The sequence below is a fragment of the Pelodiscus sinensis genome, chromosome 1 (assembly GCF_052426305.1).
Source record: "Pelodiscus sinensis isolate ZL-2025 chromosome 1, ASM5242630v1, whole genome shotgun sequence".
Taxonomy (NCBI): Eukaryota; Metazoa; Chordata; order Testudines; family Trionychidae; genus Pelodiscus; species Pelodiscus sinensis.
The window spans coordinates 289,367,004-289,391,667 of NC_143052.1; the positions used below are offsets into that span (position 1 = coordinate 289,367,004).

At 40.5% G+C, this 24,664-nt stretch overlaps 1 protein-coding gene across 2 annotated transcripts in view; it reads right to left on the minus strand.

Moving 5' to 3' along the window:
- The window catches only part of VWA8 (von Willebrand factor A domain containing 8), a 254,315-nt gene that overhangs the window by 218,466 nt on the left and 11,185 nt on the right, over positions 1 to 24,664 (minus strand). For both annotated transcript variants that reach the window (XM_075918951.2, XM_075918952.2), the window contains exons 2-4: positions 16,356 to 16,433; positions 5,490 to 5,620; positions 4,125 to 4,235 (exon numbers count right to left, since the gene is read on the minus strand). In XM_075918951.2, the coding sequence (XP_075775066.2) occupies positions 4,125 to 4,235; positions 5,490 to 5,620; positions 16,356 to 16,433 (320 nt within the window). The remainder of the gene's footprint in view (positions 1 to 4,124; positions 4,236 to 5,489; positions 5,621 to 16,355; positions 16,434 to 24,664) is intronic.

Sequence of the window (24,664 nt, forward strand, 5' to 3'; positions counted from 1 at the left end):
TATATTAAAAACTATTATATTCCCATATTTTGCATATGTCCCAGACTTTATGGCTAGCTATTTGCACACAAAATGAACAGCACTATACACAATTACTTGCTCTGTGGACAAAATTTAAATAGCACGTTTTTAAAAAACAGCTAGGTCCTTTTTTTTGGATCCCCACATGAGGCACCTGGGTTCTCATTTGTAAATGCATCAACACTCATAACTTCAATTGAGGTGAATGAAAGTTTAACATTCTTTCCATATATTTTCTTTGGATGCAATAATTAATACCAAAGCATATGACACCAGGGTTATGGATTTACATTGGATGCAAGTTTAAGTTGATGTATATATTGTTTATTGGTATGTGACATGTAAAAAGAGAAAAATGGGAATAGTGAAAACACAAAAAAAGTTAGACCTAAATCCTAAATTTACCAAAATAAATTATACTTGTATAAGAACTTTACACCAGTTTAACTATATCCACACTAGGTGTTGCACTGATTTAACTCTACTGGTTTTGTAAGGGCTGGAGGCCTGGGGTAAGCAAGCTTAGTACTAAGGAGACACAGGCACCTTAACAGGGATCAGCTGGTTTCCAAGCCCATAAAGAGCAGCAGAAAGTTCCAGAGACGGGGAATGCTGAGGAAGGTCAGACAGCAATACACAGGCTGCTCGGAGCAAGTAGACTCCATCAGAAAAAACCTGGATTTGGAAGTGAGACTTCATACACGTGAGAATATAGGCAAAAAAGGCCCGTGTGAGACGTAGTAAGAGGGTAAATTGATGGATTTGAGAACTTTATTTTGAACTATTTCAATAATTAAACCAGACCTTCAAAGAGAGAAGATACTGGATTGTATTCCTGTGTGTGGAGTTTAGTTAAGGAGCCCCTGAGAGAGAAAAACTGAGGCAGGGTGTCAAAAAGCCACCCCCTGACCATGAGAGGGCATCCAGAAAGCAGTATGACTAGACAGATTCTAAATAAATATGGTTAAAACAGTACAAACATTTTTTGGAAACTAACTCTTTTAATCTATAAAAACAACCAAATTTGAAAAAGAGGCCATTTGAATGTTTAAGTGATACAAGAAAATTCAGATTAATTACTTCACATACAAAATAACTAACACACATAATAAATTACAGAATGTTGAGAGATTACTTGATTGTCTTCCATAACAGCAATAATGGCATTTCTGGAGGCTTGCAACACTCATTTAATGACTGGACAGAAAAATTAATGGCCCAAGGCAAAGACAAGAGTAACACTTTACTGTCATTACCTGACAGGGGGCATGTAAGTGGTCATTAGCCCATAATACATTTTTTATTTTGCATAACTTAGAACACACACTAGGTATAACATACAATTTGAGGTTTTCCATTATTTCAACATAGATTACTTTTCTCAGCTTTTGAAGTTATTTACCTGTCGAAAAGTAAATACTTTTCATCCATCAAAAAGCTTTTCTAAGAGTTCTATAATTGCAGATCCATTCTCAAATGCACCCATAAAAGTACTGAAAGATACCATAATTCTCAAAACTATTCAGCTATTGCTTCATAATGAAAATATGCAGTAAATTTTGCTATTTCTGGTCCATTAAGTCTCTCAAATCTACATAAAAATTACATTTACGATTAGAACCTTATACTCACATTAAGTAAAAAGACTACATTCAGATATGTCTGATTTCTATCATGTCAGTTTGCAGTCATTCTCTCTCTCAGTTTATTCATTCCCTCTCCCCCTCCTCCCACCTCCTCTCTCTCTCTCTTTCTTCCCCCTCCCCCTCAATACAGACAAGCAGACTTACCGGGTGTCCTTCAGGACAGGATCTTGGAGATCGGGGGAGGGGGCAGTAGGCTGGGAGTAGGGACTAAGGATGTTAAAGACTAGACTGCTTATCGGACAGTCTTTTGACTCATAGACTAGTCGATAGGCACTTCTACATTCCTCCTTTGAAATGTACAAGAGCTGTTTGGCAGCTGTCCCTTTAAACCACGTGATTCAAAGGGGCAGCTGCCTGGAGCCCAAGGTCAGCTGGGGGACTCCTCAGCTGACCCTAGGCTCCTAGCAGCATGCAGCGTAGCATGGAGCTCGGGGTCAGCGGGGGACTCTGAATCTCCCATTGATCCTGGGCTCCATGGCTTTGAAATGCACAAAAGCCCACACTGGGGACTCTTGTGCATTTCAAAGAAGGCACCCACATACAGCCCGGAGTCAGCCCCAGTAGGGGCTCTTGTACATTTCAAAGGAGGGTAAAATGGGGTTACTTACCCAATATGCTGGCAGGCAAGATGGAAGAGCCCTAGCTCTGCTGGCCACTCCCATGGTGGTACAGCTGCCCGCAATGGACACTCTGCAGGATACAAGATAGCTCTTCCCTGTGGGCTTGCTGCCCCCATGGCCACTCCCGTAACACATCCCTCCAAACAGCAGCCTCTCCCTTTGCATGTTATGGAAAACTGTCCTTATCTTGGGGCTTCCCATTGTCCTGTCATAACCAAACCCTCAGCTCGCTTTAAGTTAGGAGAAGAGGAAGCTGTATATCAGATTTGATGGCCCTAGCTCTTACCATTTAGGAGGAGTTCTTAATCAAACAGACTCACAGATACATACTATATATGTGTGTGTTTATCTATATTTATATCTGTATCTATCTATATATATAAATGTAGAGCTATAAATAAGAACATTATTTTCTCAACAGCCTAGAGACAGAAGTTCAACAAACTTTTTTAGCTCAGTGGCCACAGAGCCTAATCCTGATTCACTACTTGAAAATAATTTCTGCTAGCATTAGTTACAATACTATTTAGTTACAGGATAAGACTGTAATACTAAATGTTTAAAGACATCAGTGTTCAGTGACATCATAATAGAATAAGTTGTGCTAGACAGAGCCATACATATCTTCAACAGCTGAGAATACTCAGGATTTTATTCTAGCATCAGAACTCAGGCAACAGGCTTCCCTGGTGTTCAGAATTTAAAGCTAATATCCATGTTTCCACTCTGGCAGAAGCAGTAGGCACTGAAACACCAGAGTGATGGGCCTGGTGTAAGAACCTAAACATAATAGAATACTACCATAATCTTTCGCCCATTTGTGCATCTCAATTCTGGATCAGCCGTGCCAATGGAAATATTTCAAAGTCAAAGTCTATAGTATACATTATTTTATATCTTCCTTTTGAGCTATATTTCATGACAATCTACATAAAGCCTCCTCTATTTTGAAATAATCCACAGTCTGTGGATCAAATAAACTACAGAAAACTATTGTCTGGCTTTTACATTTAGCATTTAAATAGTTCTTGATGTGAGAAATTGAAAAGCACTTTATTCATACATATCAAGATCTAATGAACCTGTGTGATTAGTATATTTTCTTTTCTTACTAAAAAGTCATTAGATCTGTTATGATTTTATACATAGAAACATGGTACATGCATTTAATTACCTTCAGTTAAAGTTTAGGTTAAGAAAGATTCATTATTGTAGGTAGAATATCAGTATCTGTATATCAGAATATAAGTGATGCTCCTAATGAATACAGATCTATTTAAAATGCATGTATCTATGTACTAATAAGTTCACGTTAGTTCTTTTTAAGACCTACAATGTGTAATTAGATGGCTATCTGCTAAGCATCTCAGCAGAGCAACTAACTTCAGTTCTTAAATACTTTGCTGATTTAGGGTCTCAGGCCATGTCTGCACTTACCAGCAGATTGGCACTGCTGCAATGGTGTGTAGCTAGGGAAGATCCGCTAAATCAATTGCAGAGCACTCTCCAGTCACTAAGAGTAGGGTAAGTCAGCATGAAAGCATCTCCCATCAACACAGCATGGTGTAAACATGGCAATAAGTCAACCTAAGATAAGTCAACTTCAGTTACTTCATGTAACTTGAGCAATGACACTTGGGTAGACTTGTGGTAGTATAGACAAGGCCTCAGCACTGAAGCTTTTTCAGAAGCAGCAAAAAAGGTCTATAGGAAAAACACCTTACATCAGTGTATCTGGAATCCAAATTTACAGCTTTGCATGTATTCTCTTTGATTTTTCAGACTGCAATTTCCTTTGTGTAAATGGTAGAAAGTTTGGGATGTGATAGCAACTTGCCTGATCAATATAAAAAGCAGTCCCAGCTCGTATCTCTCTGCGCTGTTTGAGATCAGTTTCTGTGGTGTCCCTCGAGAGTGCAATATACTCAACCTCACGTTTGGTCAGTTCCTGCGGGCAGTAGTGAGAAATTATTACAAAGCCCTAGGCTGCAGCACAGTCATTTAAAGTAACTCTGAACAAAAATTTAATATCTCTTAGTTTTAAGATGTCTGCAGTGTGTTTCTCTCACACACATAATAGATTGAATTTTTTCTCTATAAATCTTGTATATTCCCCCCAACCTGTTCTAAAAATCATAACAACCAGCTATAAATTCTCTAAACTAAATTCTCTAAACTCTAAGCTGATCTCTGTCAATCCTGTAAAAGACATTTGTTCTTCTGGAGGTCTCAATGGGGGACTGAGAGATATACACCAAGAATGCTGATATGTTGCATCTTTACTAGATCTTTCTTCCCAACTTGCTCATTTGAACAGTTGTAAGCAAAAAATTCAAACATAAAAGATTTTCAAGCAATCTAAATAACTACCATTTAATTACATTTCACTTCCTTGACATCTAGTAAGTTATTATGATACCAGTTCTCTCATGGTCCATATAATTTCCCAGGACAGATGCAATCTGCATTTCTAATACAAACAAACAAAACATGACAAAAAAAATGCAGGCAGGCTTTCTTTATATATGAGGGAACACAGAAGGGCAAACTGTGGTAGATTTCTGAGTTAATGGGTTAAGTCACATATCCTTGGATCACAGTGGGGTAGGCTAGAAACCTAACACATGGTGCAGTCACAAGACCTCCAAGACCTCCAACAAATCTTTTAAGTCTAGGGTGTGGGTGACATACTCCCTCCTCTTTCCTGTGGCAGGGTGTAAAAATCCTATGCACACCTCTCTAGCTAAACACTAAGATAAAAATTTACAAGGGAAACATCAAAGTATTTTTCCCCCCTCAACACCTTCCCTTGGTTTTTCCATGTAGGCACCAATATGGCTCATTGTCTTTTACAGTATGCAGAGATTTTGATTCTGAAAGATGTGAAATACAAAAAACAGACTGTTTTCCCATTTGTGATCACATATGGTTACACTTTATCAACTGCTTTTTCTTAGTAACATTTAATTGCTTAAGCAAAAACATTCACTTAAAGTTTGAACTTTTTATTTATTGCAAAATAAAAATCAAACTTTGAGAAGTATTTGCATAGAATAAGTTCTTTGGCAACTAAGTTTTAAATCAAGTCATATAAGCTTTTCTAATATTATCTTTTACAATTCAAGAATATAATACACACCCCAATTAAATAATCGTAACTACTTCCACTCTCCATTAATATAAACAAAATTTCAAAATGTACCAGGTACTGCATAGCAATAGAGCGTCGAAGAGGTCCAGGGGGGCCTATAAGAAAGACATCTTGCCCCAAAAGGTCTTTTTGCATTATCCATCTTAGATGTTGGACTACAGACTGGGTCACACTGTCTGACACTGAAAGAAAAAAAATACAAATTAATTCTAGTCTAAATTATGGAGCTTTAACAAATAAGGTTGGTGTCCAATAAGGATTACTGATATACTCCTTATTTATTTTGATTTTAAAATAGGGAGAGGGAGAGGGAGAGGGAGAGGGAAGGGAGGGGAGAGGGAGAGGGAAGGGAGGGGAGAGGGAGAGAGAAGAGAGAGAGAGAAAGAAAGAAAGAAAGAAAGAAAGAAAGAAAGAAAGAAAGAAAGAAAGAAAGAAAGAAAGAAAGAAAGAAAGAAAGAAAGAAAGAAAGAAAGAAAGAAAGAAAGAAAGAAAGAAAGAAAGAAAGAAAGAAAGAAAGAAAGAAAGAAAGAAAGAAAGAAAGAAAGAAAGAAAGAAAGAAAGAAAGAAAGAAAGAAAGAAAGAAAGAAAGAAAGAAAGAAAGAAAGAAAGCTGAATAATTCGAAAGTGGCTAATTGTGCAGCTATCTATCCTACCTATCCTAATTCTCCCTGCCTCACTTCATTCATTCGTTTGTTACAATTTGTCTCAAATTGGCTTTTAAACTCTTCAAGGCAGGGACTGGCTTTTATTATGAGTTTATTCAGTACCTTGCAAAATCTGGCACCAGTCTTGACTACTGTAACATGAATAATAAACAAATGATTATTATTATTGTTGTTATTAGAGAAACGGGATTTATCTGGACTGTACTTCATTGCTTTCATATACCGTACAATGATATTTAATAGATAGTAATGTTTGCACCAGATCAAATAGCTCAAGTTGCAGTGACAAATAAGGTTTAATTTACTAGGGTTTTTTAATCAAATTTTTCTATACATTTTAATCTACTGCAATACAGATAAGTGTCTATTCAGAGTTAAAAATTCTAAGTAGAGTCAAATCCTAGTACTTCAGTCTTCAACAATATTCAGACTGAAAGGTAACAGGCTCAAAGCAAATTCACTGGCTCTACATTAGAGTTTCTGAACTCAGGGATGGAAGAATACCAGAAAAATACTACTTATCCTGTTAATTTACGTTGCCGTATACTGTTCAAAGCATAGTTTGATACAATTGGTATCGTTTTTTATTTGTGTGTTTCTTCTTACATTCTGATATGCAAAAGTTGGTAATTTGCGATAGGTTTCCCAATCATAACTAAAAACTAAGATTCTTCTGTGTCCTATTTTCATTCTTCCTATGTTTTGTAGCAGCCTTTCAGCAAACAATCATAAGTATGCTTACAATACATTACTAGAGATAGTAATGGACTTGCAAACAAAAAATGTACCCAAAATATTTGATAAGATGAATAACAAAAAAGCAAAAACACTTTCAAAACCAAATGGTTTCTATAAATGGTTACACCAAAACAACTATACCAGTCAATCTCTCTTAGACACAAGCCATCACAGAAGATTTTGTGCCTTCCACAGCACATTCAATTCTCAACTCCGCGTATTCCCAAATTAGCGTCCAAGAAAAAGCAATATAAAAGTCAGTCTGTTCTTTATCTCCCACATGACAGTAACATCTCCCTTAGGTTCTTAAGTGTTGGACGAGCTACTGGCACTGAGACATAAAAAATAATTAGCCATTAGGAACCACATATATGTTTCCTCTGTGACTTGCCACAGAAATAGACTGAGCATGTTTAGGAGAGGCAATGAAGGAACACCTAAAGCAGGCAGGGACAAACAATGTTCTTATGCCTTTTCCTTACAGTGGGTAAAATCCTGACCCCACTCATGTCAATAAGAATCAAGCCTCTGACTTCAGTGAAGCAAGGATTCCATCCAGTGCCTTTAGCCTCTATGAATCTGTCTCCACACAAATCAAACTTTATGTTGCCCTTATACAAACTCCCAGAATGTGGAAAGACTGTCACAAATTCAAAGCAAAGGAGTTTTGTAGAAAACAGAATTTTTAAGGAAGAGAGTGGTCTGAGCCATCTGGTTACGCTGAACCATGTTTTTGAGGGTCAACTCAGAATTCGACAAGAACAACAACATTTTGAAAAACCAGGATATTAAACAGAAAATCTAAAGGTTACCGCACCTCTCTTGATTTAAAAAAGACATTAAGCTGTACAAATGGTCTTCATTTCATACAATCTGCCCCAGAAAAATTCTCCGTATCTTTCTCCCAGAACAATCTTAAAGCAAGACTTATTCACACAGTGGTGCCAAGGGAATCATAGAACACTAGAACTGGAAAAGACCTCGAGAGGTCATCAAGTCCATTCCCCTGCCCTCATGACAGGACCAAGTACCGTCTAGACCATCTCTGACAGATGTCTATTTAACCTGCTCTTAAATATCTCCAGAGATGGAGATTCCACTGCCTCCCTAGGCAATTTAATCCAGTCTTTAACCACCTTGACAGTTAGGAAGTTTTTCCTAATGTCCAACCTAAACCTCCAGTTTAAGCCCCTTGCTTCTTGTCAAGATATGAGCACCATCATTACCAAGAATCAGTGTTTTTTTTGTAAGAAAAAAGGTGCTGGTACTCTGGGGCAAAGTTGTTGAGCCAAAAAAAAAAAAAAAACCATGCTGGGGGCCGAAATGTGGTTGTGGCCCCTTTAAAAGCCAAAACACCGTGCTGGGAGCCAAAAAAACAAAACCCGCCGCGCATCCCAAGCAGCTTCCATCAGGAGCCGAGCCAAGCCACCCCAGGAAAATGGTATGCATGGGGAAAATGCAATTTCTTTTCTGTGTGTTGGGAAAAGAGATGACGATACACCGTTCCGGGCCGTACTGTCACAAAAAAAGCACTGCCAAGAATCACTGTCAATGGATGGGTCATGTGTTCTAGATGGAAACTGATTCCATCACCAGAATAGCAGTAAGCTGGAAACCTGAAAGCAAAAGAAACTAAGGCTGCCTGAAAACAACATGGTGAAGCGGATCTGAAACATCTGTGGTATAGCTAAGGAACCACTGAAAGACTTGCCAGAAACAAAAATGAGTGTAGAGTCCATCACTGCCCTAAATGCCAGAGACGTAATGGGTACTCACTAATTACACCAGGCTGTACATTCCGTAAGAAGCAGGAATTAAGATATAGGGCTGTTTTGTTTCCACCCAAGACCAGTAAGAAGCATAGAATAGAGGTAGCTGTTATCTTCTGAGGCAACTGCTACATGAAAGTCTTTGCAGAATCAGAGCCTAAATTGTCAGAGTCCATATTCTTTGGACTGCTTCAGATGCTAATGATGTACCCAAGCCTTGCAGAAAATAAAACAAAGAAAACCAATCTTGAAAGAAAAGTAACATACATAGAGGTTTTCTAATGTCTGGTTTCCTTTTTTATTATTATATTTTATTAGATGTTTTGATAGTTATGAAAAATTCATAGAATCACAAGGCTGGAAGAGACCTCAGGAGGTGATAGACTCCAGCCCCCTGCCCAAAGCAGGACCAATCCCAACTAGATCAACCAGCCAGGGCTTTGTCAAGCTGAGACTTAAAAACCTCTAGGGATGGAGATTCCACCATCTCCCTAGGTAACCCATTCCAGTGCTTCACCACCCTCCTAGTGAAATAGTTTTTCCTAATATCCAACCTAGACCTCTCCCACCGTAACTTGAGACCAGTGCTCTTTTTCTGCCATCTGTCACTACTGAGAACAGCCTTTCTCTATCCTCTTTGGTACCTCCCTTCAGGAAGTTGAAGGCTACTATCAAATTCCCCCTCACTCTTCTCTTCTGCAGACTAAATAAGCCCAAATCCCTCGGCTTCTCCTCATAGATCATGTGCTCCAGCCCCCTATTCATTTTCACTGCCCTCCACTGGACTTTTTCCAATGTGTCCACATCTTTTCTGTAGTGGGAGCCCCAGAACTGGATGCAATACTCTAGATGTGGCCTCAAAAGTGCCGAATAAAGGGGAATAATCACTTCCCTTTAGATCTGCTGGTAATGCTCCTCCTAATGCAACTTAATATTCTATTCACCTTCTTGGTTACAAGGGCACACTGTTGACTCATATCTAGCTCTCATCCACTGTAATCCCCAGGTCCTTTTCTGCTGAACTGCTACTTAGGCATTCGGTCCCCAGCCTGTAACAATGCTTAGGATTCTTCTGTCCCAAGTGCAGGACTCTGCACTTGTCCTTGTTGAACCTAATCAGATTTCTTTTGGCCCAATCCTCCAATCTGTCAAAGTCACTCTGCACCCTATCCCTGCCCTCCAACCTATCTACCTCTCCCCTTATCTTAGTGTAATCTTCAAACTTGCTGAGGGTGCAATCCATCCCCTCATCCAGGTCATTAATAAAAATGTTGAACAAAACCGGCCCTAGAATTGATCTTTGGGGCACTCCGCTAGAAACTGACTGCCAATCTGACATTGAGTTGATCACTAACTGTTGGTTTCAACAATCTATCCATTTTACAGTCCATTTATCTAATCCATACTTCTGTAACTTTCTGGCAAGAATATTGTGGGAGACAGTATCAAAAGCTTTGCTAAAATTAAGGTATATCACATCCACCGATTTTCCCATATCCACAGAACCAGTTACCTCATCATAGAAACTAATCAGATTGGTCAGGCATGACTTGCCCTTGGTGAATCCATGATAACTTTTCCTGATCACTTTCTCCTCTTCCAAGTGCTTCAAAATGGATTCTTTGAGGATCCCCTGCATGATTTTTCTGGGGACTGAGGTAAGGCTGATTGGCCTGTATTTCCCTGGATTGTCCTTCTTCCCTTTTTTAAAGATGGGCACTACATTTGCCTTTTTCCAGTTATCGGGGATCTCTCCCAATCTCCATGAGTTTTCAAAGATAATGGCCAAAGGCTCTGCAATGACATTTGCCAACTCCCTAAGTACCCTCGGATACATTAAATCCAGACCCAAGGATTTGTGTATGTCTAGCTTTTGTAAATAGTTCTTAACGTGTTCTTTCTCCACTGTGGGCTGCCCACCTCCTTCTCATACTGTGTTGCCTAGAGGTGACCTTGTCTGCGAAGACAGAGGCAAATAAGTATTGAGTACTTCAGTTTTTCCCACATTATCTGTCATTAGGTCACCCTCCTCATCCAGTAAGGGCCCCATACTGTGTTGCCTAGAGCTGACCTTGTCTGCGAAGACAGAGGCAAATAAGTATTGAGTACTTCAGTTTTTCCCACATTATCTGTCATTAGGTCACCCCCCTCATCCAGTAAGGGCCCCACACCCTTTCTGATCACCCTCTTATTACCCTTTCTTGTTACCCTTCACATACCTTGCTAGCTGCAATTCCAATTGCGCTTTCACCTTCCTGATAACTCCCTTGCATTCTCGAGCAATATATTTATACTCCTCCCTAGTCATCTGTCCAAGTTTCCACTTATTGTAAGTTTCCTTTTTCTGTTTAAGCTCACCCAGGATTTCCCCGGTAAGCCAATCTGGTTGCCTACCATATTTGCTTTTCTTTCTACGCAGTGGGATAGTTTCTTCCTGTGCCTTTAATAAGGCTTCTTTAAAATACTGCCAGCTCTCCTGGACTGCTTTCCCCTTCATGTTAGCATCCAGGAGATCCTGCCCATCAATTCTCTGAGGGAGTCAAAGTCTGCTTTTCTGAAGTCCAGGGTGTATATTTTGCTACTCTCCTTTCTTCCTTTTGTCAGGATACTGAAATCTACCATCTCATGATCACTACTTCCCAGGTTGCCACCGACACCTACTTCCCATACTAGCTCCTTCCTGTTTGTGAGCAGCAGGTCAAGCTGTGCATGGCCCCGATAGGTTCCTTCAGCACTTGTACCAATAAGTTATCTCCAATATTCTCCAAAAACTTCCTGAATTAATTCTATATGAATCTCCAAAACATAAGATGAGCATCTATTTATTTTACAAAACTAAATAAATGCAATAAATTAAAAACACAAATTATTTATCCTTTTAACTTACCTAGATTTTTTGCTAATCATTGAATATCTACAAAATGCTATTTTTAGGATAAGAATTTTAAAACAACTTTAAAGTTAATTGTATTTCTTGTATCAAAGAATCTATTTAAATCATCAAGGTGTGGAAGGTACAGAATGAAAACTTTTGACATTTTAAGCTGAATGTTTTGACTTGCCATCAAAGAAAACTACTAAAAGCTCGATCCTGCTTCTACTGAACTCAATCAGATTCCTCCAATTGGTTTCCAAGGGAACACTATTGGGCCCTAAGCACAAATTGTATAAAACCATGTATACATTTGTATTACACAACCAAAGGAAACACACAATTCAAGTAAGTGTTTTTAAACAACAGATTATTTATTGACACATAAATGACAATGTATTGTTTGTTCCATCTGGTATCAGCACACAAATGTATCTACACTGGAATAATATTTTCGTTAAATGCAATATGCATTGCCTATATAACACATACACACCGTGGAATTAAAAAAATAAATTCCCACAGAGAACAAGAGAATGCTGGGAATCATTAGGAAAGGAATAAATAAGACAGAAAATATCATATCACCTATATATATAAATCCATTGTACACCCACTTCTTGAACACTGTGGGCAAATGATTGGGGTATGGAACAGCTTTTATATGAGGGCAGATTAATAAGACTGGGACTTTTCAGCTTGGATAAAAGATGACTAATGGAGGACATACTAGAGGTCTATAAAATCATGACTGGTGTGGAGTAAATAAATGTTATTTGCTCCTTCTCACAACTCAAGAACTAGGGGGCACCAAATGAAATTAAAGCTACATCTACACTGCAGCCGGTATTGACATGTCAAGATCAATGCACTGGCAGTCAATTTAGTTCATCTAGTGAAGACCCACCAAATTGACAGCAGATCACTCTCCAGTCGACCTTAGTACCTTACCCACAGTGAGAAGAGTAAGGCAAATTGACAAGAGAATTTCTTGCATCAACCCCTACCATAGAGTTACTGTGGGATCTGTATCTAAGCCATGTTGACTCCAGTTGTTATTCATGTAGCTGTAATTACATACCTTAGATCAACTTCCTACAGTAACATACACATGACTTAATAGGTAGCAGGTTTAAAACAAACAAAAGGAAATATTTCTTGACATAATGCACAGTCAATCTGAGGAACTCTTTGCCAGAGGATGATGTGAAGGCCAAGACTATAACAGGGTTCAAAAAAGAACTAGATAAATTCATGGAGGACGGGTCCATCAATGGCTATTAGCCAGGATGGGTAGAGATGGGATCCCTAGGCTCTGTTAGCCAGAATGGGAATGACCCACAGGGGATGAATCACTGGATGATTTCCTCTTCTGTTCATTCTTACTGAAGCACCTGGAATTGGCCACTGTTGGAAGACAGAATACTGGGCTATGTGGACCTTGAGAGACTGGCCATACTTGTACAGATTAACGTTCTTAATAGTGTGAAGCTTTTTATGAGATACTTTGGGAAATTTTTAAAAAGTTTCATTATAAGACACAGTTTAAAAAAGTGGAGGCGGCAAATCAGAAAATCTGTACTACGTAAAAACTGCTATTTATAGTGGCTGAAAAAGTATTTGCTTTTAAAAATATAACCACAAATATAAAATTGTTTTACTTAATTAACTTAATCTAATTATTAAAAGATGCAGACCATCCTTGAAAGACATTAATTACATTCTTTAACTTGTTTTATGAACTTGCTTCATGTGTGTTTTCATTATGACAGCTCTTCATTAAGAAGGCTACAATATCCACATACAATCAAGTTTTAAGTAGTTAGGAAATCTTGCAGTAAAACTGAACTCTATGATTTAAAAAAAAATGTAATAAAAGCATAGCAAAGGCAGCTGTCATGCAGCGTGACTGTGAATGCCTTTGGTGTATTTCACAACAATATGTATAGCCAGTTTTATTTTTAGGATGGCCTCCAGAAAAAACTTGGGTCAGACTTGAAAGCAGTGCCAGAAATAGAAACAAGAATGTACAGCAACATCTGCAAAACAAACTGTCTTGTAGAACAGAACATAAATGTTGTACAGCATACAAAAAAAATCTCTAAAGTCTCTGGGGCATTCTGGGGCTCTCTGGGGTACTCCAGCGCACTCAGGTTCTCCTGATCCTATTTAAGCAGCATGCAGTATTTATCCTGGATTATTAATATACAGAAATACTGATTATTAAATGTAGTAAGATGAGGGCCTGAAACAAAAGCCCAGGTAACACAGACCTGGTTTGAGGCCTGAGGTCTAGCTAACAATGGAAAACACTTGGCTAATTAAAAGCAAAGCTAAGCTGTGAGCAAGAAGCAGATCTCTGCTCACAGAACTTGGCACAAATAGGGCTGAGAGTGTAAAACACTAATTATTAATAGGCCGAGGTATAGAACAGTAATTGGTACTAGGTACTTACTGTAGAACAGTAATTGGTACTGGTCGTAAATTGAAAGCATATTCCAAAAGGATGGTACCATCAGCTCATTAAAAAAATCTTTGTGCCCACACTCCCCACAGATACCTACCCAGGTTTAGGAAAGGGTCTAAACTGACAGCATGATGGCTAGAAATGTTCTAATCGAACCAAGAAGTGCAGGGTGATGGGTGGTATCCAAATAGCATCAGACGATGGAAACCTGACAGCATCAGAGGGTGGCAACCTGACACATCACGAGTGATATGTAACTTGTTTGTACCTGCATATAAAGTAGTATCTTGCGAGGCAGTCTTTGTCCAGCCTACCCGGCAGTGGGACCTCCCACTGACTGAGCTGAGTCTATTGTTACTGGTACATATGCATAGTGGTTCGGTAGCATCTACTGACAACTATTACACTGTCCTTCGCGTAACAGTAACAATATACCTGGCCGAGCACCTTCAATCCTTATCTGATTTGTGGTCTTTGGAGGCTCTCTCCGAGTCTGCTGTGTTAACTAACTGCACAAGTCAACACAGCACACATGATTGAGCACAAATGCATGGAGCCTTCTGGTTATCATTACTGACAGATCAGGAGCCCTGTCAGGACACCATACCAGTAAATCTTAACCTACTACATTACATTCCTACAAAATTTAATGGGTTTTTTTAGGAATAATGACACCATAAGCAGAATTCCTTACTGATATATTTAGTAGACAGGAGCTCGGAAACTGTTTCTTTATTTACTCATCCCCAATCATTCTAATAGCATGCAAGTTCAATTTGTATCAATTCAAATGTATTAAGTACAAACGTCAGTAAACTATTTTCAAAATCAATCATGGCAATATTTTCAAATAAATGCTGAAAAGTCATCAAGGAAGTATAATTCTTGAAGGACTCTCATGACATACACTCTTGTTTTGCCAGAAAATCTTTCTGTACTAAACTTTAACTTCTATACATCACTGATCCTCTCTATACATATCTGCTCTACATTAACTATGTATAAATTACCCAGTTAAGCACTCAAATTCAGGAAATTATGAAGTTATGATCATGGTTCGACAAACAATGTAATCTACTCACCTGTGGAGAGTAGATTACACCCCGGAAGAGCCGGTGCAGAGCAGTCTGCGAATGCGCAAAACGATCTGCACATGCGCAGAACCACGCGGCTGGCGAGCGGGGCTTGCCGCCGCTCGGCGAGCCCTGGTTATGATTGTACATATGATCTCACCTCTTCTAGTGCCTATGCATTACAGCACAGTGCATAATTAAGTGATCACATTTTTTCTACACTTTCTTTAGCAACTTACACTGCACAAATCCATCTAACTTATATTATTTGTTGTGTACTTACACTATTTTCATTGTCACAATCACCCAGTACAACTATATTGTCTTACAATATGGACTTTTTATGTGGTTATATACTTAACTCTAAAGTATACATCTGTTTTTTTTCCACCAGCACTACACATTTACTTTATTACCAATAATAAATCTTTTTTTAGGTGCAATTTAGGGGATGAGGCAAACTCGTCCAAAGTGAGATTTCATATATATGCCACAAAATGTTCATTATTATTCAGTATATTCTGTTGGCTTCAATGGCACTAAGCTGACTAACTCCAGTTCAGGATCTGGCACTATATTTTTAACTTTGTAAGATATATAAGAAGAGTTTGCTATGCACTTTGTGTAAGTTATACACTTAACGGCACATAAAGAATGTACACAGTATTATAGGTTGCTACCCCTGTGTATGTAGGCTGGTGTAAAGAAAATGTTTAATATTATATTGTATTATCTGAGAAGGAGAACACCTTACAAAGTGGGTGCACATCACTTTTAAAGTAGGCAGACATGCCTCTGTCAGCCTCTCAATACATGTACACAGTTACATTTCATAGGCCTATTGTTATCAATAAATTTTTACTCTGACTTTTATAGAAATATTAAATACTTTACTTCAAATAAGGGATTGCCAACCTAAGAAGATTGAGATATTAACAATAACGAACATAAGTAACTTATCCAAAAAGTACTGTAACCTCAGGACTATCTGTAGGAATGAGTTAAGACCATATTGTCTAAAAATCGAAACACTTTAGTGCAACCACAATCCTACCATATCAACTCCTGCATCCCTAGCACCAGCAACAGGCCCACCACAAGAATTTCCACTTCCCCAGCCTCTCTCTTAATGGGGGTGGCAGAGGAAGGTGAAGACCCAATACAATTTTAAGCAGCATCCCTTTAAAAAATATATTCTTCTCAGTTTCTGCTTTAAGATATTGAGGGATAAGTTGAGACATATTGCTTGCATGAGAGTAAGGATTTATAGGACTGGGCCCCAATATTCCAGACACATTATATATTCACTAGATAAAGGAAAGTGGTTTCTTACCGTAGTTCAGAGGCACAAGTTCTGGGCTCTTTGGAGTTTTGAGTGTAAATGACACATCTCCAATAGTAACAGTATCACCTAAAAAAAAAAGAAGAAATATTAAAATATACGGTATAATTTTTGTAAAACATACACATACTTGCAATAATGCTGATGCTGTAGGCCTAAAAGTGAGGAAGGGTATGAATGACATTCAGGGAACAGCCACTGTTAAAGTTCAAAACTATTACTGGACTAGCATCTAACACTTTCCAGTGGCACATGCGTCAGAATATTTTTGGTTTAATTAATAATGGAATACTTCTATAGACAGTACTTTTACATAAGAACATAAGAACATAAGAACGGCCATACTGGGTCAGACCAAAGGTCCTTCTAGCCCAGTATCCTGTCTACCGACAGTGGCCAGCACCAGGTGCCCCAGAGAGGGTGGACTGAAGACAATGATCAAGCGATTTGTCTCCTGCCATCTCTCTCCAGCCTCTGAAAAACAGAGGCCAAGGACACCATTTTATCCCCTGACTAATAGCCTTTTATGGACCTAGCCTCCATGAAATTATCTAGCTTCTCTTTAAACTCTATTATAGTCCTAGCCTTCACAGCCTCCTCTGGCAAGGAGTTCCACAGGTTGACTACACGCTGTGTGAAGAACTTTCTTTTATTCGTTTTAAACCTGCTACCCATTAATTTCATTTGGTGTCCTCTAGTTCTTCTATTTAGGGAACTAATAAATAACTTTTCTTTATCGGCCCTCTCCACACCATTCATGATTTTATAGACCTCTATCATATCCCCCCTCAGTCTCCTCTTTTCTAAACTGAAAAGTCCCAGTCGCTTTAACCTCTCCTCATATGGGACCCGTTCCAAACCCCTAATGTAATAGTTGTCATTACATGCAGGGCCCTATGTATTCCAAAGCTATGGAGTTTACTCTTCACTACAGAGCTAAGAACTGAGCTTTCATCATTTAAAAATTAATCTTCTAGCTCTCCTGACTGCAGAACCTGGAAAATGTGAAACAAGTATAACTTAATGAAGTGGTGATTTTCCAGAGTATGCAGACAGCCTGAAATAATACCTCCTGGCTGTGAAATCTAACCCATTCACCTCTATCAACATCCCATGAACTCAATGGACGCACATCTGCAGAATCTGATGACTTCCCAAGACTCCACAAAACTCTGCATTTGTGGAGTTCACAATTTCCTGCAACCAAGCATCTGACAGTTTATCTTCTGTCTCCCTGGCTTGCTGGAATCAACCTACAACTGCCTTTTGTTCTTCAGTTAGCTGTACAAGCTGTACAAGCTGAATTAAAGGGCATGCCTATCTATGGCTAACATCCAGCTTGCAGCCAAGAAGGGGAAAACCAGAAATGTAGCTAGCCAATCCTGAAGAACAGTGCAATAGCCAGTGCCAGAGAAGCTGGGTTGGGCTGCTGACCCTGACAATAAACTCTTCTTTCACTAGCCCATATGAGGGAACGGAGTTCTGAATTAGGTCTCCTGGACAACATTAAGAATAAAAAACCTATGGAGCCAGTCTTCTGGAGAGCACAATGTAAAAAAACACTGTCAAAAATCACCCTTTGCCAAAAATAGTCATTAATGAATCTTATATGAAAATTTTCAACAATAAGCCACAATTCTGTACCTGCCGGGAGGCGGGAGGGAGAAAGGGATGTGAATGAAGAGTACTGACACTTCTGTGGAAATCAGGGGTTCCTGCTCTAATATTGAAGAATTCTTGCCACAGAATTTGGCCCCATTAAGCCACAACACATATTAAGTCCTATCAGCTCTTGTGAAGTTTACAACTATAGTTTTCTGAAAGACTGAGGTGACAAATATATGGTCTGCAGTCAGAGCCCCTGACCCAAAAAAAGTGCCCCACCTCTGCCCTAAATAAAGACAATGTTGAAACCTTTTGTGTTGAACATAACATTTTACTTTATTTAAAATGAAGCTTGGTAAACTAACATGAGAAAGTAAAAGTGCCCAGCCCCCATTTGGTCACAGCATCCTGACTCCAGTAGGGATGTAAGCCACTAGTCGACTGACTATCTGATAAGCATACACTTATCGGACAGTCGACTAGTGACTCAACTAGTCACTTCCCATGCCTCTTGCTGCCTCTATCAGAGAGAGAAAGCAAAGGGTGGGGGAGCAGGAGCCAGTGCTGATGGGAGCCAGCTTAAAAGGCAGAGCTGCAGCAAGGTTAGCTCCTGGGCCCAGGAGCTAACCCGGCTGCAGCTCCACAGTTTCCCCCGCTTATTAACTAATTGACTAGTTAATGAGTTGATTAAACTCAATTTAACATCCCTAGTCCCCAGCCCTGATCCTGGGATAGGCCCTGCTACCTCACCCCCATATGGCCAAGGGCTGGCAGCAGCAGCCCCCTCCTGCTGCAGCATGGGTAGGAAGAGAGGCCATAATCGGGCTGTGGTGATCTTGGCCAGGTCCCTTGTCGAGCTACTGCTGCCCAGCTGCAGCAGCCTACCCCCAGCCAGGTAAAGTAATCCAGCCCCAGGGTCCTCCCCCCATACTCTACTTCCCACCCCCAGTGCCCTGCCCAGCCTCTTGCACCTCCCACACACCTCAGCCCCCCTGCCCTGAGCCCCTCATACACTCCAACCCTTACTTCTACACCCCCACATCCACAAACTGCACCCCCAGAAGCAGCAGAAGTCCCATTAAATAAAGTATGTGAGTACGTTTCATTTATGCTATTATTAATCATGTCAATTATCAATAATAAGAAGTTGTATATTTTCAATCATGCAAATGGCTCTTTGTTAACCACTTGTTCTAAATGTTGATGTAATTTGGTTTGAAAAAGGTTGTCCATCCCTGCTTTATACCCTCACAAATTCACCACCCAGCACAGCCGACCATTAGGGACCATTCTGTGACACCATGAAGTTTTTCCTTGGCAATACAACTAGGTGTTGCCCTTTATTCAAGGTTTCTGGAAAAAACCAAATGCTAGTCCTTATTAATGGACTTTCTCTCAGGTCTTACAAGTTTTTCGTGATAATTTCTAAAACATTAACTATTGCCCTTGATTCTCACAACTAGCATTAGCTCATTCTCCAGCTTTGCTGCCTTTATCTTTTCCCAGCACGCCTTTATTGGCTGAATTCTTATTACATTGCACTTGTCAATGTTCAATTTTCAGTACAGAGCTGTATTTTATTTTTAACTTCAAGTCCTTGCTCAATACCACAAGAAATCACATTAGCTACTTCTCCCTTGCACTATTCTTTTCTGGATCAACAGTAATGTACTGTGTCTGAATTATGATATTTTGTAGACTCATGCTTCTGTATTTTAATACCATATTCCTCTTGCTGTTTCCTGAATTCTGACTCCTAAAAATACTTGAACAAATTTAACATTCATTATTTAATACGCTTTAACGGTATACAAGCACTGTATTGACAAAATCCATAAGCAGTATTTCCTACAATAACTATACTTACATCAGTATAATAGGGCAGTCTTTACTTCTACTTCTAGCTATTAGATAGTGATTGTACCTTTAGGTACAGGATCCTTTTAAAACTTACTCTCTCCATACATTGTGTATTAAAAAAATATGGTAAACCAGCACTTCAGGACTGAAAACAGCCAAAGCTTCACCTAAGACTCTCCGTCTGTGCCTAAAGCTCTAAATTCTTTGGCTTACTGGGGTGATAATGAAGGGCTGAGTAAGCTGGATGCAAGTAGGGGGGAGACAGCTGAAATTTCAGCAAGAGTCCCAGCCCAGGGGTCCGATGCTTGCCTGAAGCCCCACAATCCTCTCGTTCAGATCATCTTCATAAATGCTAACATTCCTCTTAAAACAGATTTGAATGATTGTCTACTTCAAGAAATCAGTGTCATTTTGTTTTCTTGCTTTCCCTCAGCCAACAAGTGATAAAACAAGTGGATATGACTAATTAGCCTCTAGCTTCAATAATTTAAGTTCAAGCTGTGAACATATTGTCTCCCTCCCCCATACAAATGGTTCTTTCAAAACAGAAGAAAGGAGACATGGGCTGAAAGGACAAGACGTGAGATACCAGACAAAGAGTGGGCTAAGAAAAAGGAAGAAAAATAAAACAAAATAATTTTCAATTTTTGTTGTTTTGTATATAAAAAATAGGACGCTATAATGGTTAAGATCACAATGCAAAATACTTTTATGTTACCAACCTCTCACCAACAGAAGTTGATCCAATAAAAAATACTACCTCTCCCATCTTGCCTTTCTAATATCCTGGGACTGACACAACTTCAGCTATGTGTATACAATAAAAACGACATCCGTTTTTTAGGTTATCTATTTTATTCACCAAGTAAAGCAAGGCCTTATCTTTCTGTTTTGAATACCATTCAACTACCTGGTATTTCTCTGTTTGTCTATATTTCTGTAACATGATATATTCTGAAAACCACAGAATGTCAATTGCAAGTTTCATGGACTGTTCTAGGTAACAAAGAGCAGTACCAGTTGATCTTAAGTAAAATCAGAAAACCAGAAAATCCTAAAATCTATTAAAATCAGGCCCATTTGGTGAAAATGAGAAAACAGGAAGGTGGAAGTAGGGAATACACACAGCTCCTAGTATCTGGTTAGCAAACACATCACCAGCTCTAATGTCTAGCATTCAAAGAACCATTTGATGACATCCACTAACAATGTCTAGGTTACACCCTCCTCCCCATCTCAGCTCTGCTCATGATCACAATGGAATTTAAAATGATGACACCCTGAATGACCTATCTCCCAGAGAGAAAATACATAATTTTACAAATTACAAATTGTGGGGAAATGAAGAAATGCAAGGAGCTACTGGTGTGTGCAATGAGCTCAGCCTTCAGAAACACTACAATGTGCAACTCTAGTCTAGGTTCTTATATCATGCTTATCAATGTGCTACATAAACAGAAACCTCACCTGTCCTGCATCAGCATAGTCAAGTATTGCGAGTCCCTCTGTTGACACACCTTTTTTTAATTACAAACCTATATTATGAGCATTCCAACACCCCCCCACACACACATCTGGCCCACGAAAGCTCATCATCTAATAAACCATCTTGTTAGTCTTTAAAGTGCTACATAGTCCTGTATTTAGTTTCAGCTACACCAGACTAACATGGCTACATTTCTATCACAAAACTGAATTAAAATACTTGAATAGCACAGGTATGCCACTGTAGTGCTTCAGTTCCTAAGCCAACAAGTAGGATTTTCCCCATCACCACAGGTCAGAGATGGGGAACCTCCAACATGCCAAAAAAATTAATGGAGTTTAGGTCTATCAATACTTACTAGCCAGGATGGGTAAGAATGGAGTCCCTAGCCTCTCTTTGTCAGAGACTGGAAATAGATGACAGGGAAGGGATCACGTGATGATTACCTGTTCTGTTCATTCCCTCTGAGGCATCTGGTGTTGGCCACTGTGAGCAGACAGGATACTGGACTAGATGGACCTTTGGTCTGACCCAGTATGGCCGTTCTTATGTTGTTCATATAGGTTAGTTACTGGCAGGCCACCAGATGGTTTGTTTACCTGAACACCCCCAGGCACAGCCACTTGCAGCTCCCAGTGGCCTCAGTTTGCTGTTCTCAGCCACTGAAAGCTGTGGGGCTTCGTGCCTTCGGACACTCAGGTAAATGGCATGTCCCTGCAGCTCCGGGGAGGGTGTCTCCGTGCACTGCCCCATGCCCGGCCAGAAACTGCAGCCAATGGGAGCTGCAGGAGCAGTGCCCACTAGGCTTCACTGCAGGCTCTGCAGTATAAAGCTTATTTAAGCTAATATTTTTAGTGGTTACACAGTTACATTTTTAAACAACTATTTACATATAAGAACTAGGGGCCACCAAATGAAATGAATGGGAAGCAGATTTAAAACAAAAAAAAGGAAGTTCTTCTTCACACAGCGCATAGTCAACCTGTGGAACTCCTTGGGTTGTGAAGGCTAGGAATATAACAGGGTTTAAAAGCGAACTAGATTCATTCATGGAGGTTAAGTCCATTAATGGCTATTAGCCAGGATGGCTAAGGAATGGTGTCCCTAGCCTGTTTGACAGAGAGTGGAGATGGATGACAGGAGAGAGATGGCTTGATCATTACCTGTTCAGTTCACGCCCTCTGGGGCACCTGGCATTGGCCACTGTCAGCAGACAGGATACTGGGCTGAATGGACCTTTGGTCTGACCCAGTATGGCCATTCTTATGTTCATCCATAGTGCCTGCAGGCAGCAGCATGCAGAGTCCTTCTGGCTCCCCTCCTAGAAGCCACTGCCACAAGATTGTGCCGGTTGCTCTCAGGAGCCACCCAAGGTAAGCACCAACCCCCAACTCCCTCCTGCACCCCAGTCTGTTTTCCGCCTACCCTTTCCCACACCTAAACTCTCTCCCAGATCTTACCCCCCACATCACCTCCCACAACCAAGCCCTCTGCTCCAGCCCCGAGCCCACACCCAAATTCCTTCCCAGAGCCTGCACCCCATATGTCCTCCTGCACCCAGATTCCCTCCCAGAACCCAACCCCTCGCCTTCCCCCCCCCCAGCCAAACTCCAGCCCAGACCTCTCACCTCCCGAATAGTGGGTGGACGTGTAAGTGCGGGGGCCCATTCCTAGGCACAGATTTTCATAAATACCAGGGGTTACTTGATCCCCTGTTCTGCTCCAGGCCCCACATCCATTCCACTCCTTTCCCCAAGGCTCCTTCACCGCTCTCACTCTTCCTGCCCCACCTCTTCCCCCCTCTCAAGTGCTGCATCCTCACTTCTTCCTCTCCCCCTACAACCTCTCAAACTCTTTGAAACAGCTGGTCGTGGTGGGCATAGGAAGGGAGGAAGCAGCACTGGGGGGAAGAGGAAGAGCTGACTGGGGGTCTGTAAGTGGGTGCTCAGCAGCACCCACACATTTTTTCCTATGGGTCCTCAAGTGTCTATGGACCCATTGACCTTTGTGCCCTCAAGCCTGGAATTACTGTCAGCGCAACTGGGTCTATATATATTAGGGATGAAAAAGTGTAATTGTGCAAATGGTTAATCAATGAGCCTGGACTCATCGGTTAACGTTCACCGTTACATGCAGGCTTCCTTAAAATCCGGCCCCCAGCACGCACCAACTCCTAGAGTGCCACCCTGCGTGTAACTGTATAACTGCTGAAATTTTCAGCAGTTACATGGTTATTTAATTACACACATTTTAGCATCCCAACTACATATGCTGACTTAAGTATTAAGTATAGATGAAGCTGATCACTGGTTCTTCAAATGATCAGAAGTGGTCAAGAATTAGGTCTATGAGTCAGACTATCAAGCCCATGCCTAATGATATATAAAACCAGAATTTCAAGTCTATCCATATGGATCACAATCACAATTTGGAGACCTCATTTAAGAACGCAAGAACATAAAAACAGCAATACTGAGTCAGACCAAAGGTCCATCTAGCCCAGTATCCTGTCTGCCAACAGTGGCCAATACCAGATGCCCCAGAGGGAGGGATCACAACAGGTAATCTTCACGTGATCTCTCCCCTGTCACCCACCTCCAGAGAAACAGAGGTTAGGGATACCATTTCTACCCTTCCTGGCTAATAGCCATTGATGAACCTAACCTCCATGAATCTATCTAGCTCTTTTTTGAAAACTGTTAAAGTTCTAGCCTTCACCGCGTCCTCTGACAAGGAGTTCCACAGGTTGAGTAAAAGCTCATTACTAACTTTTTCCACCCGCATCAAATGATTTTTACTACAAAAGGCAGATGATGAGCTACTGTTATATCTAGTTTCAATGCCTGCTCTACACTTAAAATGTAGATTCGCACAGCTGCATTGCTCAGGCATGTGGAAAATCCACAATTCTCACTCACAGCTATCCTGAGCTGCAGGGAGGACAGCCATTAGGCAGCCCTGGCCCCTAGCTTCTCCAGGGCTGGAGCTGCAGGCCATGTGGCAGGTGGCAGTTGGTCCAGTGTCCCCTGTCTGGGTTGGAGCCATATGGTGGGCAGCGGCCCAGGCCAGGGCCAGAGTCGGAGCAGCTGCATGGGCAACAGCAGCAGCAGCCCCAGCTCGGGCCAGAGCCAAAGCAGCCCACGCGGCAAGCAGTGGTAGACCCCGGAGCTGGCAGTTCCCCGTTCTGCCCCACTCACCTGCTCCAGCCCAGCTGACAGCAAGACAGAGGAAGAGGGGGAAGGGATAGCTCAGTGGTTTGAGCATTGGCCTGCTTAAAAAAATTTGTCAGGGATGGCACTTGGTCCTGCTGTAAAGGCAGTGGACTGGACACAATGACCTTTCAAGGTCC